This window comes from Gobius niger (genome assembly GCF_951799975.1).
Source record: "Gobius niger genome assembly, chromosome: 12".
NCBI classification, from domain to species: Eukaryota; Metazoa; Chordata; class Actinopteri; order Gobiiformes; family Gobiidae; genus Gobius; species Gobius niger.
Window position 1 is genome coordinate 6,721,679 of NC_136863.1, and position 17,693 is coordinate 6,739,371.

The 17,693-nt window shown below is 40.0% G+C and overlaps 1 protein-coding gene across 1 annotated transcript in view; it reads left to right on the forward strand.

The window, feature by feature from the left end:
- Positions 1 to 15,560, forward strand: part of plxnb2b (plexin b2b) — a 307,007-nt gene extending 291,447 nt beyond the window's left edge. Inside the window, exons 34-38 of the mRNA XM_079567075.1 lie at positions 5,062 to 5,209; positions 7,981 to 8,045; positions 8,120 to 8,195; positions 10,654 to 10,728; positions 15,122 to 15,560. Of these exons, the coding sequence (XP_079423201.1) occupies positions 5,062 to 5,209; positions 7,981 to 8,045; positions 8,120 to 8,195; positions 10,654 to 10,728; positions 15,122 to 15,226 (469 nt within the window). The 3' untranslated portion in view covers positions 15,227 to 15,560. The remainder of the gene's footprint in view (positions 1 to 5,061; positions 5,210 to 7,980; positions 8,046 to 8,119; positions 8,196 to 10,653; positions 10,729 to 15,121) is intronic.
- The last annotated feature ends 2,133 nt before the right edge of the window (positions 15,561 to 17,693 follow it).

Genomic DNA, 17,693 nt, shown 5'->3' on the forward strand with positions numbered 1-17,693 from the left:
TATGTAGTCGTTTGATTCCTGGGTGGCATTTGAGCGTTTGAAAACAAGAAACAAGAAACAAGAGATTCATTTGTACTAAATATGGATAAGGAAGAAGGTTTAAACTAGGTCAGCATTGTGGGTGAGGAGCTGTCTGACTTCACGGCTGGAAGCTCTTGGGTTCGATTTTGGGTGGGACCTTTCTTTGTGTTGTTTGGGGCTATGGAGACTAGTTGGAGACTCGAGTTGCTGCTGACCACAGAGATGTCTCTGAGACGTCCCCTGGAGATAAGGCAAGTCTCCGGGTAGTGTCGTCGTGTCGCGAACACTATTTGTTGTCCTCAACCTGTGAGACGTTTCTGTGACGTCCCTGCACTGTGTCCGAGACCTGACGGATACAAAGAGATCTCAAAGAGACATATGGGGCCCAATCTTGTGTTTCAAAAAGGAGACTATAGCATAACATTTTGTGCAGACTTAGCGCATTTAAGTAGAAAGTACGTTGGGTAGAGAAAGGCCTTTTTCCTCCAACCAGACTCCGCGGGAGAGACAGAGGTTGTGGGGGAGTGCATTTGTTTTGTTTCGCTTTGCGGCCAGGCCAATCCGTGCCACAGTGGGACCAGCATAGGCTACATCTCTTTCTCTCAAGACACAGACATTGTTCAACTCACCATGGGATTAATAAAGTGTTCAGTTTGACCTGTGAGAGCCTGTGATGCTCAAAGGAATAGGCCACCACCAACCTGTCTAAGCTTAGGTAAGAACATATCTCAGTATAGAAAAAACGTTTTCCTTTAAAGAGACTAGATGGATGTTTACATTTTTGTACTCGCTACTGCCACCTCAGGTCTTACAGGTAACTGCAGTTTTATATTAAGCTCCTGCATGACGGCACTTCGGACCCGAATAAATACCTTATTGAGTGACAGTTCAGGATTTTAGAGGCAGTTGTGGTGAATAGGTCTGGGCTCATTCTACACATTAGGACATTGCTGGAGCAAGTAGGGGGAGGATAATACATAATTATAACATTTTTAACTCTGTCTAGTCCCTTTAATGAAGAACATAAGGCAGGTGCTCCCTTCAGAGCAGTCACCTCCTCTTGAAATGCCCTCTCACAAGTGGTGAAGACTAGAGGCCGGCGCCGGGCACAAGATCTGGCCCATGGAGTCTCCTTGGAATCCGACAGGTCTCAGAGACATTGCAGGGATGTCACAGGAACGTCTCACAGGTTGAGGTCAACAAATAGTGTTCGCAAGTTTGCCACAGCTGCTTTAAGACCCGTGTAGATCTCTCGGAGACCATGCGGCGACTCCGCTGAAATCAAACTAGTGTCCAGGTCAGTAAAATAGGCCCTTTGTATGTGCGCAATCAGTCCAAGATGTCTCCTCAACACCATCTCCGGTGAGATAGTCCCTTTAGTGATATGACATTCATGACTGAATTGGCTCATTTAAAATGACAGTTAAAGTCATATCTCATTTGTGAAAAGAGCTGGATCATTTTCCATCTGCTCTTTCAGCAATTTTCACAAATGTAACGGAGAGAACACAAGAAAACAGCGAACGAGCAGGGGAGGAACCTTGAATGGAAAATTCCTGCAATTAAAAATACTTGGTTAATTGTGGCATAGAGTTGTATTTACACAACACATTTCGAAGGTTAGAAATGAATGCTGCTGTAAACATTAGCAATTCTAAGCGAAACTTCTCAGCAAATTAGGGCTCCGACAGCATGAGAGTTTTGGTTAGCTTTTTTAAAATAATAATAAATCAATAGAAAAATGAGCCCGCCTTTTGAAAATGAGTCTTTTTGGGACAAATTTCCCTACAGGGAACAGATAACAAAATACAAAAACAGGTCCAGGACTACGAGGATGAATCTTGGAATTAGGGAACATCTGAACCAAAAGTAAACAAGGACTAAATCAGGACAAACCTGAGACTTAAGGACCAGAACTAATCCAAGACTAAGCCAGCATTAAGCCACAACTAGAAAATAGGACAGAAAAATCTAATTAATTTAGTACTGAAAAGGATTACAGTATAGGAGCCAACTTTAAATAGGAGTTAGCTTGAACTGAACAAATCCTACAGAGTTCCCTCAGTGTACTGTGTATTCTGAGATAGTTTTTTTTTTCCCCCATATTGAGAGCTGTTGTCTGCACTGGAGTTCAGAACTGGATAATAACAGGGAGGGAGACACTGCGATGTTCAAGGTGTCACTTTTTCTCATCAGAAACCTGTATTTGTCAGCCTGTACTTAAACTGTACACTTCACTGTCAAACGATACTCGCCCACGGCAACTGCTGTAAGCCATAAAACAATAGACCAGTTTACGACAAGAAATACTTTATAATATTTCTATTTTCGGCAGATGGAGAATTGCCTGGGAGAGTAAAGAGCACACACTATGTCAAACACAGATAATGAAAGTTATTATCTTTTTCACTGGGGTTGGTGGTGAAGTTGCTTTTTATAGTCACACTAGGGGGCGCTGTGACTTGACATTGTTACTGAACATCGTTTTTAACATCCTGATTCTCCTGCTGTGATATGTTTTAATTTGATCAAAAAACATTGAAATGAGGAGAGGATTTGCCTTTTTTCCAACTGTCTGCTTTAGATTCTGAATAATCTAATGTCAAGCAAAAAGCTTTATCCAAAATAGCTTTATTGAACAATAATTGAGCTTTCGAGCTAAAGTCATGTGGGTCAAACTTTGTGTCAGACGGGCAGCTGGGGCTGGTCGTCACACAGAGTTTAAAAGGTGGAGAAAATTTGGTATTGTGTCTCTGTTTTTGTATTAACTTTATCATTAGCGTTTGTTGAGCGCATATTTCATTGCATTGGATGATTTCCTGCATTATAAGGTTATTACTGAGGAGTTTGCTGAAAATGTTCAATCACATCAGTGGGAGAGAATTTAAACTTATTTTGTTATGTTAACACCAAAACATTGATAACAATAGGGACAACCAACCCCACACATTGTGACGACCAGCCCTGTCTTTGTTGATTAGTAACAATTTAATGTAATAAGAAATAACCAAGTAAGCAAGACCTACTTCAATTCAAGGGTTAAAGCTTTCATTTAATGTACGTGTGGCTCTTGTGAAATGATGTGCTGATGAGCAGTGGACTAAATTAGAAGTGTGACAACCGGCCTCGATCTCCCCTACTGCTTTATCCACGATGAAAACCTTGCCTTTGTACAGTGTTTCACAACCAAGGGTACATGGACCCCTGCTGGGGGTGCTTGAGCACTTGGCAGGGGGGACTCGGAATTGCCTCAGATTGAAAAAAGGTGAAACTGAGTAGAATTTCAATGCTACTTTCAAAGAAAAGTTAGTTTTAATGGTGTTTTTCAGTAAAAGGTGCTAGAATAGTTTAGCTACATTTAAAACACTGTGCAAAATATTGACTAATCTATGTTAAGTTGCTCACTTTGTTAAAATGTTAGCAGGATTCTCATGTTAGGGGATACTTGGAGTATAAATGAATACATCAAGGGTATGTGGGACAAAAAAGGTTGGGAACTTCTGCTTTAAAGCAGCACTAAGTAACTTGTTTACCTGAATAAATTCTTTTCGTAGTCCCTCTGGGGGTAATGCAAGTGTTAATGTTATGATTGGAGGGTCTTTCATCTCCCCCGGTGTCTCTGGCCAGAAAGCCACAATTGCAACTTCACTGCCTACGGGTAGGCATCATCACACACTAATAGAATCACAAAGAAGAAGCTAGCAGGCTAGCGGGCAAAGCTAACTGCGGGCTAGCGCCACTTAAACAGTATTTACAGCCAAGTTTGAGTGAAAAAAATCATACACATACATACTATATGTGTCTACTCTGTTGAGGGATGAGTGAGCAACCTTTGGAGAGTCCTGTATGAGTGAATGTCTTGTGTTTGTTGGAATGAATGTATTGTGTTTTGTATGAGTTGTGTGCTACATATTTATGTATCATTATTGTGTACTAAGTTGCTGTTTTTTTTTTTTTTTTTTTTTTGTCTGTGTTTTCTGCTTTATTTGACTGCTGCTGTAAGGTCATTTTCTGTACCTGCAAACGAGGACCCCCTCGAAAACGAGATGCATCTCAAGGGGTTTTTCCTCTTCAATAAAAAAAATGTCAATATTTCCATGGATGTACAATATCCCCCTCTCCCTTTGTCCGTGAGAGTAAATACTACGCTGACAGAAAAGACAATTAATGAGTAAAAAAACGCAACGTGCTACTACATCTGCAGAGGCGCTTGTGGACTCTGGGGCATGAGTTACTTAGTTCTGCTTTAATGGACCAGTGTTTCCCAAAATGAGGTAAACACACATCATGTATATGAAGTGAAATTAAGTTTGAAATAACAAATGAATGCTTTTGTTTTTGCTGCACTGCTGACTCTATATTAAACAGACTATTATTGCCCCTTTTAAGTCATTTGAATGTATTCTAAGGGGAAAGGCTTCTTATTCTTATCAATAGCATAGATTAATATTGGGAGACTGCTGGGTATGGGCACTGCTGAGCTTTAGGCATGTCTGTAGACGAGTATATGCTGTACTTGCTTCATTGTTTTTCTCCAAATAAAATAAAGCACTAACGCAATGCACTGCTCCAAGCCATCAACTGATTCAACTAATTTCTCAAAACATTACTTTCTTGGAAAAACCTTGAATACAATTAATGGTCTGCACGCGCTGGGCACATCATAATTCATGGCACACCTGCGGCAAAAAGTAAGAACATCTTCATTTGCTTGATTGGACAGTGTGTTCCTCAAAATGAAGGTTGCGTTAAATGTACATTTCATATTAAATTAAAAACAATGATGTAAAACAAATTCAGCTGCAGTTCTGACTGAAATTTTATACACACTCTTTTGCTCAAACGTTGCCTGTGTGTCCAGTGTGGCTTGGAATATCAAAATTGTGGCTTTAAAAATATAGTAGGCAATAAAATGGTATTAAAAAGCATTAAATCTGACTTGCTGCCAACCTTTCGAGTACACTTGATCAAATTTGTGATTCTGTAAAGGCAATAATGTGTTATTGTTGTCCCCCCTCCCTCTCTCTCTCTGTCCCACAGCCTGCCTCTGCGGTTCTGGGTGAACATTTTGAAGAACCCTCACTTCATATTCGACATCCACGTAACGGAGGTGATCGACGCCGCTCTGTCCGTCATCGCGCAGACGTTTATGGACGCGTGCACCAAGAGCGAGCACAAACTCAGCCGGGTGAGTCACTGCGGCAGAGAGGTCAGCCTGTCTCCTGCCTCCCCATGAGCACTCGGGACACATGCAGCATTTTCTACACAAATCGTGGAGCGCAGTTTAATGCCAACGTTACAACAGCTTTAGAAAGGTTTCTCTTGCACAGTTTTTATGCTCATCTTGGGTTTCCGCGGGGCATTAAAGGGGCTAGATGCAAGTTGGTCATATTGTACTCACTACCGCCACCTCAGGTCGTATGCATAACTGCAGCTTCTGTATTAAGCTCGGCACTAACTCAACTTAAACTCCGTATAGCCCCTTTAAGGCCTTAATTTTGGCATAGTTCTCTTAATGACTTTTACTGCTTTTTATACTATACAGACTGTACAGAGTTAAAAATGTAAAAAAAAATATGCATTTTCCTCCCCCTACATATTCCAGCAATGTCCTAATGTCCAAAAAGTTGTTAATTCGGGTCCGAATTGCCGTCATGCACGAGTTTAATATAGAAAGTGCAGTTACACGTATGACCTGAGGTGGCAGTAGTGAGTATAAAATGGCTAACTTGCATCTAGCCCCTTTAAAAGTCATTGGATTCAAACTGGCATTAAATCTAAATTTCTCCGAATTGTTTTTTTTTTTCCTGGGCATAAAAAACACAAAAGTTACATTGTTACTGCATACATTTATCAAAAACACAAAAATTATGGTCTTCAACAAATTCAGCTGCATTTTACGCAATCTTTTTCTCAAAAGTTGCTGGTCGTGTCCAACTTAGTTTTGAATATCAACATTTCCCCTCAATCCTCCTTTTGATTGAATGTTTAAAAATATCAAAAACATTAACAATGGCAAGATGTGTAGCATTTGTGGCATCAAAAATATACTGTTTAAGCATTTAAAAGCAATTAAATATGACTGGCTGCCACCTGTAGAAACCCTGCCTTAAAGGGATATTTCTGGACTTTTGACATAGGGCCTCATTTATCCAGAGTGTTGTTGATTTCTGGAGATTTTTTTAAAATCATGCAGTCCTTATATTTGAAGAGTTTAGTGGTGCTAGGCTAGTCTGGATGCCTTGTTTTTTAGTTTGGAGCTTTACAACTCGTGCCTTCGAATCTTGTTTGGAAATCCCCATTTGTTTTCCACAGTCAGCCTTGCCCATACCGTCCATTCACAAAACTCATCATGCCAGACACCGTTGTAAAGCTCCAACTACAAAACATGGCATCCAGATATTGTACTTTCCTCTGTGGAAGATACAACCACGAAGCAGCAACATCTTCACTTTAGTAACAGGTTTTCCTTGAGTTTTAGCGGCAAATATACAATTCTACACATTTTTCCTTCACTGATCTCCAACTCAAGCTATTCACAAACTAAACAAGATATCCAAAATCCCATGTGAACAAATATTTCTAATTTTAATGCCAACAAAATAACACCATACATTTAAGCCTGGCTCTGTCCATTATTCAGATTTCAGAGAAACTCACTGTTACCATGGAGATCCGCCATGTTTGTGGGTGCTAGCCATAGACTGTATATATAAAAGGACAGCTTCTCCTCACTCCTCCCCGTTTACCATAATGACCACGTGGCTGATTTACAGACTCCCCCTCCCCAGCTCTGACGAAGCATGTTCCTAAAAAGGGCATAAGGGCGGGATCTTCACTATAAACTCGGCCCTTGCGTGACGTGTAGCTCGCACAGCTCCAATGCTAACAGTCCGGCCCTCATAAAGTACGCCTGGTTTCTTTAATTGTGACTAACCCAGCGTTATCACAGAAGGAATATCTAGCTCTAGATAGTTCCAAAAAAAATGGGACCAGGCTTTAACCTCTTAACTACCACCTGAACATGTTTTCTCCTGATTCTCCAAATTCTCCAATCTAAAAGCTTTTTTAAAATAGCGCCAAAAAACGAGAAGAAAATGAGGATGTAAACTGACAAAAGTCCAGCCGAAAAGACAACAATCCAGCAAAAAAAGTGACAAAATTCCAGCAAAAAAGTGACAAAAATCCAGGAAAAAAATGACAAAAATCCAGCCAAAAAATGACAAAAATCCAGCAAAAAAATGACAAAAAATCCAGCAAAAAATGACAATCCAGCAAAAAATGACAAAAATCCAGCAAAAAAGTGACAATAATCCAGCAACAAATGTGACACAAAAGTGACAAAGACACACAAGGGAAAGAAAAAGTGACGACAATGGCAAAGAGGAGAGAATGCATTTGGTTCAGGCGGGTGGTAAGAGGTTAAAGTTGTTTTTAACGTGTCTAAACTCCAATGCTTTTCAATGGGGGCCTAGCGGGCGATATGGAGGTACTACAGCAATGGCGGAGCAATGGCGGAGCAATGGCGGCCCCCAGTGTCGTTGTCAAAAAGCAGGGCAGCCAGCGGCCATTGGTGCTAGCATTCATTTTCCATAGACTAGCATTAGCTAAAACAATGTAAAAAGTGGATTTAAAAGCTGTGGAACAACTCCGTTAGCTGCTGAGTCGCTGCTGGTAAATCCATCTAACTCACTGTAGTGTCCAAGTGTTTTAATGTGAACAATAACTCCAGTATTTAAACTTTTAAAAACTACCATTAGTCTTGTAATTTATGTGCAAAGTTTCAAATTGATGTTTCTAAATACATCTCTACCCCTTATCCACCTGCAGTGTCTCGTTTTAAGTTGTTCTTAAAGTTGACTCCATCACGTCTGTCGCTGCATATCTCAAAGCCAGCCTTCTTCAACACCATCTCCTTATTAAAATGCCTGACTCTGACTTGGCTCTCGTTGTTTGCAGGACTCTCCAAGTAATAAACTACTCTATGCAAAGGAGATCTCCACGTACAAGAAGATGGTGGATGAGTGAGTACAGACGTCTGCTGTTTCCCGCAAACGAATGAGCAGCTTGTAATTAATGAGTATGTTTGTGTCCTCAGTTATTACAAGGGGATCCGACAGATGGTGCCTGTCAGTGACCAGGACATGAACACGCATTTGGCCGAAGTGTCGCGGGTGAGAAACTCCTCGGTGTCTCCTCATCGAGCTCCGGCTTTAGTCTCATTATAAAGTCAGGCTTGAATTAATGGCAATAATAAGTTTAAAGAGAATTGCACTGCAGGGTCTGCATGAATTAATCGGGGAAGTTGTTGTAGAAGCAGCCGTCAGCCACAGTGGTAGTAGTTGTAGTAGCAGATGTAGGACTGCAGTATAGTGTTAAAATATGTGTTAGTGCCATGTGAGCCAGTGGAAATAGTAATAGTCTGATTCAGTGTTTTAGTGATGATGTAATAGAACAGACAAAACATGTACAAAACCGACGAATTTACCTTAAAAATTAGATAAACAAAACATTTCTTAAAAGGATATTTCAGGATTTTTGACATAGGGCCTCATTTCCTGTTGCTGTGTTGCTGATTTCTGGATATATATTTTTTTGTATTTCATGCAGTTCTTATATTTGAAGAGTTTCGTGGTGCAAGGCTAGCGCATTTCTATGGTATCAGCTAGCCTGCATTAAAAACAGTCTGACCCGCTCCACACTTATAACACCAGACTAACCATATAAATGTCTGTGTCCATAGAATAATTTTTGGAATATAAGTAACCTTGCATCACATGAATGATCGCATTTAGAGGGACTATTTTCTAGCAGATCACTCCACCGCTGCGTAGCTTATACAACCACGAAGATAATGCTGCTCAAATATAAGTTCTTTTAAATGCAAAATGGTTAAAATTACTCTATCGACACAGACATGTATATGGTTAGTCTGGTGTTATAAGTGATTTGCCTCAGGTGCACTGTGGAGTGGGTAAGGCTTGTTTTTAATGCAGGCTAGCTGATACCATAGACATGCGCTAGCCTTGCACTAGCCTAGCGCCACGAAACTCTTCAAATATAAGAACTGCATGAAATACAAAAAAATATATATCCAGAAATCAGCAACACTCTGGATAACTAGGACATGAGGCCCAATGTCAACAATCCTTAAACATCCCTTTAAAGGCCCTGTACCTGATTAAAATGTTGTATGATGTAATTCTTAAAGGAACAGGCCCCCGGTTTTCCATGCTGAGATATGTTCTTACCTGAGCCTAGGCGAGTTGATGCGTAACTGTCTGGTCTTTGTGCGTGCGCTCATTCATGCAAACAGACCAAAGACGTTGTTATCATTTAGCCTCTCCCAGCATATTCCTATAGCTCCAAACTGGGGTGAAGTTAGAAGCTACCAAGCAGTACTCACAGTTGTCAAAGTCTCTATTCCAGTGTTTCCAGTCTAATGACGATATCAGACTTTATTTAATGAAGCGCTTTTCTCTAAAGGTTACTTTGTTTGTTCTGTCATTTATGTCACTGACTTAATACAGTGATATTTCTAAACTCGGGAAAACAAAAAGGCTCTACTGGGTTCTTTCTAACCTTTAAAGTTATTTTTTTTTTATGAGAGAAATGCCGTCTAATTATCAAAGTGCATGTTGTGATATGAACTTTTCTTTATTAGTTACTCAGACAATTATTAGGATGACATTGTCCTGTCTTGAGTAGGGGTATGAAATACTCTATATCAGGTTTACTTTACACACTGCCTGACCAACATAAAAGTCACTATCTGGATTTAGCTGTTCTGTTCTGGGGTTCAGCAACACTATGTGAAGAATGAGATTAGTCGAATTACCAGGTTATTCCATCAATGGATTTCTTATTCCCATCATCAATACATTGCAGACTCTTGAAACAAGGCCACTGTGAAGCTAAAGGTGATGAAATGTCAGAGCGTGTGTGCTCTTTTCTTGTGGCCAGCAGACAGTGTATGAAGTTCTAGGCAAGGCATATTTATTCATATACAAGGTAACTCAATACGCCTCAAAACTCAAAGTTCTCAGCCGCCTTTGCTTTGCCCAATCCCGTCAGACCTTGGAAGCTAAGCAGGGAAGGGCCTGGCAGGACTTGGATGGGAGACCGTTTGGGAAACACCAGGAAGCCTAGCGAGTGTAGTGAGTGAGTGAGTGGTTGGTGGTGGTCGGAGGGGCCGATGGCGCAGACTGGTTGCCTCGCTTCCGTCAGTCTACCCCAGGGCAGCTGTGGCTACAATAGCAGCTGACCACCACCGAGTATGGAGTGAGCGAATAGTGCAATGTAAAGCGTCTTTGAGTTTCCAGAAAAGCGCTATATAAAACCAATGCATTATTATTATTATTATTACATGAAGAACTAGAAGAAATTCTGATCCTACATTGTTTACTGTTGTATTGAAATCCTTTTTATACAGGTTTAAGTACAATTTGTTTTGTATGGTCTTGTTCTTTTACACTTATCTTTTTCCTGTGTGTGAACTTAGTTTGCCAGGTTGATGTGTATGAGTTGTATGAGTAGCCTGAAAAAGTCCACTTGACCATTAGAAGTGCATTGTGGTAGATGCTTTCTCTGTGTAGATGTTTGTTTTTTACATGGATTTGTTTCCTCCCTCAGTCTCACACAGACAAACTGAACACACAAGTGGCTCTGCATCAGCTGTACCAGTACGCCAGCAAATACTACGACGGGGTAAGACGTTCATTCTACTTTATTAGTACAAGTTACTACTGCTTTTACTACTATTCTATTACTAATATCACTACTATGACTCCTAATACTATTGTTAGTATGACTGATGGCACTAGGATACTTTGTCCTAAAACCATAACTCACATTACTCATTTGTAGCAAACCTCAGAATGTTTCACAAACACATCAAAGTCCCAACAGTTCAGACGAAAGTAGTGGCTCAAGATAAACAATAGTTTTATAGCAATGAAAATAGAGCACATTTCAGATTGTTTATGTTACTTAATAAACACACTCCCTTCAGAATTGAACAGTTCAGTGACAGAAGGGAAAGGGCCAAAGCAAGATACATTTATCCTCCTTTAGCGCCTCCTCCTCCCATACACTTTTTTGTTTAACAAAGCAGGTTCTGACAATGTTTTGCAGTTTGTTTGTATCTTTCACAGACAAACTCTTGAACCTGCAAAGAAATTAAAAAGTGAAGAGGCTCTCTATGAAACGGCAATAGAAGTTGCCGAGAATCCAGTGTCCTTAAAAGATATGAAAGAATAGATTCTCTGCTGAGCACATTTAACCTCGTAACCTGAACCGAGCACATTTTCTCCAGTTTGGAGTTTCCCAAATCCAACAGAAAAACAGCAACAACAATGCGACAAAAGAGCGAAGAAAGTGCAACAAAAACGTGCTGGAAAAGCAACAATAACGAAATAAAAAAGTGACAAAAACGTGATCTTAAAAAGCCACAATAAGTGCAACTAAAAAGTGTTTAGATTTAGGTAAGTATTAATAAGCATTAGTTATCATTTTAGGGTTAGGGTTAGGCTATGAATAACCCTGATTATCAGTGGCCTATTAGTATGTTAACAGATAAAAGTGTGTTCATACTTTACAAGCACATTATTAATGCTTATTAGTACCTTAGCAATATTTTATGAGCACACCGGTCACCTGGTAACCGGCTTATTCATAGCCTAACCCTAACCGTAAAGGGGCTAGATGCAAGTTTGCCATTTTATACTCACTACTGCCATCTCAGTTCATATGTGGGGGGGGAAATACTTAATTTTAACATATTTAAACTCTGTATAGTCCCTTTAACCCTAACCCTAACCTTAACCCTCACCCTAAAATGATTACTATTGCTTATTAATACTTAATGAGCACACCTTAATCTAAAGCGATACCAGTTTATTGGTCAGTTCGTCTTCAAAAGTCCACTTTCTGTATTCTTGATAGCCTGAATAAAATGAAAGAAATCCCCCCCAAAAAACTAGTTTAAAAGTTCTGTGTGTTTTCACACTTCTGAGTTTACAATAAAGTAGTTCAAACATTGTAACAAGAATGGATTTGTTTCTCGTCGTGGCATATTTTCTTATAAAGTTGAATTAGAAATTGAATTGAAAAGTTCCCTTTTGTGTGCTCATGTGTGGGTCAGCGATTTCTGCCAACTTTAAAAAACATGAAAAGTTTTAGAGCCTGTAAGCTGGGGTGCCCAAAGTGCGGCTCGGGGGCCAAACTGGGCCCTCAGAGCCATTTTTGTTGTTTCCTGCTGAGTGGGCACACATGGCCAGAGTCGAGATCGTCATTTTTTACAGCAAGTTGTAATAATTTTGCTCAATTATAACAATTACAGATATGTATGGCCTGAGGTGGTAGTAGTGAGTATAAAAATGGCAAACTTGCACACCTTTATTTGGGCTTTGAACCTTCAGTGGCAGCTCTGTCTTACTCTCAAATATCTGTTATTGTTATAATTGAGCAAAATTATTTAAACTTGCTGTAAAAATGACTCTTTCTGGCCATGTGTGCCCATTCAGCAGGAAACACGGGGGCCAATATACCCTGGCCTATAGGCTGTACACTCCAATCAAAATGTGCTCGGTTAAGATGGGGGTTAAAGCCGTACTAAGTAACTTGTTTACCTTAATAAATCCTTTCCGTAGTCCCTGTGGGGGTAATACAAGTGTTTATGGGATGATTGGAGGGTCTTTCATCTCCCCCTGGTGTCTCTGGCCAGAAAACCGTATTTGCAACTTTACTGCTACCGGACCGGAGCAAGCAACTAATGGAATCACGAAGAAGAGGCTAACATGCTAACGGGCAAAGCTAACTGCGGGCTAACGTCACTTTAAACAGTATTTACAGCCAAGTTTGAGTGAAAATAAATATTTCCATTGTATAATTGGATGTACAATATCCCTCTCTCCCTTCGCCTTCCCTGTCAGCGTAGTATTTACTCTCCAAGACAATTAATAAGTTAAAAAATCGTAACTTGCTATGACACCTGCATTTGCGCTTATGGCCTCTAGGGGTAAGAGTAACTTAGTACTGCTTTAAGGGGTTAAATGGGTAGCTAATCCGGATCCTAGTAAAACAATAAACCTTAATCCTAACACTAAGATGACAGATAATATATCAAAATTCGACCCTCAATGGAAACACTTCTAACACCCCGGGGCCCTGCTGTGAGCCAATGAGCCTAAACCCGTTCCCAGACCTCGACAAATGCGTTAAAAAATGCATCAAAGTAAAGCGCTGCCAAGGGCATTGCATCTCTTTGCCCGAGTCACTAAAAGGTTATTGATATAAAGTCGCGCTTATGAAGACTGACAGACGCATTTGTTTACTTGTTCATTAGATTTCGTTTATCCAGTTTGGTGACCCACAATGGACGCTTAAAAAAAAATCAATTCCCGCAGCAATTTTCCAAATCACATCCCACAGAAATGTTTTCAATTAAAATTTGGTACAATCACTCTTCTGGCGTATGGAGAGTGCAGCCGGGGGAATAGGACGGGAAGGCAATAATACGGCGGGCAGCAGTGCATGGAGTGGAAAAGGCCTCTCCTTCGGGCCAGATACGAGAAGAGCACAGGAAAATGTGTTTTACCCCGTCGGAGCAGTCACATGGTGTTAGTGATCTGATTATGAAGTCAGAAAGTGCTGCTTTTACTTTGACCAATTTCATCTTCTATCAGTTAGAAGTTGGAAGGATAGAAAATGTAGGAGTAGTATTAATTTAGACATATTATATTTCACCTTAAATGCATACTTACTGCCTAAAAAGAGTGGACAACACCAATGTTTTCACAGACATAAAGAAAAATAAATAATAATAACACATTTTTTGTCACGTATTTGAAGCGTTTCTGTCTCTTTTTTTATTTATTTTTAACTGTATTAACTGCTTTTGTTGCATTTTCATAACCTTTTTGTCGCTTTTTTGTTGTTATTGTTGCTTTACTGGCTTGTTTTTGTCTCTCTTTTGTTGCTTCTTTGTTGTATTTTTGACACTTTGGTAACACTTTATATTAAGGTGTGCTTGTTAAGTAGCCTATTAATGAGGTATTAATAAGCATTAATGATATGCTTGTAAAGTTTTACACATTTATTATACTTTTATCTGTTGACATACTAATAGGCCGTTAATAATATGCTTATTCATAGCCAACTAGATGCAAGTTTGCCATTTTATACTTACTACTGTCACCTCAGGTCATACGTGTAACTGCACCTTCTATATTAAGCTCGTGCATGACGGCACTTTGGGCCCGAAGTAACAACTTTTTGAGTGACAGTGCAGGATTTTAGAGGCTGTTGTGGTGAACAGGTCTGAGCTCATTCTACTCATTAGGACATTGTTGGAACATGTAGGGGGAGGAAAATACTGAGTTTTAACATTTTTACACTCCGTATGGTCTCTTTAAGTATTAATAAGGTATTAATAAGCATTAATAATATGCTTGTAAAGTTTTATCACACTGCTTATTATACTTTTATCTGTTGACATACTAATAGGCCATTTATAATACGCTTATTCATAGCCAACCTAACCCTGACCTTAACCCTTACCCTAACCCTAAAATGGTTACTGATGCTTATTAATGAGCACACCTTAATATGAAGCGTTACCTGCGAGAGCTGTGGGAAGATATTTTGATTAGGGGGTGCCCACGAAACACTTTTTCTGTGCATATTTCCTATTTATTAATATGGCCAGCTATTCACAAACAATCCACCAGGGGGATGCTGCAGCACCCTCAGCACCCTGGGGTCCCACGGCCTTGTTACCTGCCATTTGTAAGAGCGTTAAAGTGGACTTTTCAATCAAAATAACCTTCTCTAACCTTCTATGTGGGCCATGTAGGTCTTAAGCCTTTCAATTAGATTCACTCCCTGCTATTGCTATCAGAGGACCTTATACTACTAAGTAAAGTATGTTGAAAATAGCCTAAAATACCCCAAACTGGACCATTTTTCTCTCCTTTTTCTATTTGTTCCTTGTTTGGTCCCCTGCCCTCTCCTCACCCTCCGCCCTTCCCGCCCGTGCGATTAATTCCTCCACATGTCCTCCATTGTTGCCGCTCATGTCCCTCGCCTCTCGTTCTTTCAGATCATTGCATCCCTCGACGAGGATCCCGCCGCCCAGAGTAAACAGCTGACCCTCCGGCTACAGCAGATAGCGGCCGCGTTGGAAAACAAAGTGACGGACCTCTAACGCATCGCAGGGAGGGACGGGGTGCGGTGTGAGGATACTGCCAGTGACTTCAGGGGCGTAGTTCTGCCCGTGAGGGAGACGCTGTGGGAGAATGTGTATTTGATGGTTTATTTTTTGAGGTTTGGGACCGGTGTGTGCCTAAAGACTGAGCCAGGACAAAACCAGGTCCGGAACGAGGCTAATCAAAAAGAATGATGTCAAAACTCGAAATAAAGAATGACTCAATCAAGTCTGCACAAGGAACAATTTGGGATTAAGGCGAGACACCACAGGCAAAACTACTAATTTTTCAAACTTTGGGCCAGTTTTCATTGTTTCTCCACAGATTTACAGTTTCAAAATGTTTCAAATGCCTTTTTTCTTCACATAAGTGGGGCTGGGAAGTTTAGGTACTACTGGTTTGGAAAAAATAAAGCATCTAAAGCAGGTACGGGAAAAAATTAATATCTCTAGAGACCAAGTTTTGATGCTGTGGGTGGACAGCATTAAAGGAAGTTCAAATAAATGATACAGATTGAAAGGAAATAGTCTTTTATGGAGTAAATTAACCTTATTGTTTTGTGTTCTGGTTCTAGACGACAAACATTTCAGTATAGGTGTCGGAAAAAGTATCGTTAAAGTATCATTAAAGTAGTATTGGAAGAAAATGTAAGGTTACCAAGATGTAAGTAGAACCTGAATCACAAAATCTTCTACATTTGTGCTCATATATAATATTTTGCAAGGTTTCTTCTGAGGGATTTCTCAATGTCTAATTCCTAGCCTGATTTATTGAGTTTTGAATCCAAAAAGTCAATGCGGGATTAGATTCTACTTATTTAGCTTATTCAAAAACTAGAGAAGCTATACAGAATTCCCTCTGAACAAATGTTTATGTCAGCAAAATTTAAACCTGATTCCATTATTCACATGTAGTTGCAGAAAATAGAGGTCATTTAGATTTTTTTTCCCTTTCTCTTATGAAATTAATGATAGAAAACGTACAATACATTTTTTTCAATCTTTTCCCCAGTGATCTTAAAGGGGCAAGAAGCAAGTTGGCCATTTTATACTCACTACTGCCACCTCAGGTCATACGTGTAACTGCACCTTCTATATTAAGCTCGTGCATGACGGCACTTCAGACTTTCAGACTCAGATTTTAGAGGAAGTTGTGGTGAATATCTGAGCTCATTCTACATGGAAAATACATAATTTTAACAGCTTTAAACTCTGTATGGTCCCTTTAAGTAAAAGTTTGAAATTGATTCTACTCCAGTGGTGTCTCGCCTTAAACTACGACTCAACCCGGAGACTAAAGTCGGGGGCAAGAACCATGTCTGAACTTAATGACCAAATACTGTTTAAGCCGACGTTTTTATGGAACACACTTGTCCTCGAAATCTGAATGGATTCCTCCCGCAGCGTCTCGCCTCAATAGAAAAAGCTAAAGGTGACCAGCATATTAAGTTCTGGACCAATTTCCTCAACTTTCGGATTGAAACGACTCGGTACTCCGTCATAGGTACGCCTTAAGACTCTCTTTTGCCAAACTTTAAATGGTCCGCGCACCCGCTCACCTTTTCCCAGATTGCATCGCGGCGAACTATGCCCCTTCACTGTCACAGGAGCGGATCTGATGTTCAATTTCTTTCCGTGTAGAAAAAAAAAAAAAAAAAAGAAAAGAAAAAGGTTTTAAAATTGTATTATATATTTTTTTTATCGTGCCGTCTTTCCGATGAGAGCTTTATACATAATAATGAGAATATCTTTTTAAATGGATCACTAAGTATGGTGTTTTTATGACGTACGTATATATAGTACAAGATGTATGAGTGCGAAAAGGATGAAGGGGGTTGGTTGCCTACACAGGATGCCTACTTACAGTTAACCCCGCCAACTTTTCCCCGGACTGGAGCCTGGAGTTTGATCAAGGACTTTGGACCGTAAACAAAAAAAAGGGACCCAACAACAAGGATACTGTTGAATCCAGCCATGTTAGGTCTCGAATGATTGGCAGGTCGCTAGTTTGTTTCCGTGGCCTGTTGCTGGAAGAGATTTAAACAATGAGCTTTGTGCTATATTACAATCACCATTTTGAGTAGTACCATGGAAACCTAAACTTTGTATAGCTAGCCTACTCCAAAACTACTTTAATGCTGAATTATGGATGTAGTTTTCTACTAAATAAAGATACAAAGACATGAGGAGGAGCAAAGTAGTTCAACAGCCCATAAATAACATCATGCTACATGCTAACGCTAGCTGTGACTGCCGTTTTTTCACTTCTACTGAACAATCTGCTCTGAAAAAACATCCATACGGGCCCGATTTAGGCTTGACTTTATGTGTGTGTGATAAATAAGTTTATATTCTGCCAGAAAACGGATAAAAAAGAGTGAAAAATTGTGTTTTCCTGCGGCCATACGTAACCAGGAAGTGCTTGCTTTACAGCGCATGCAGCATCTGCTCGTAGCTTAACCCTTCT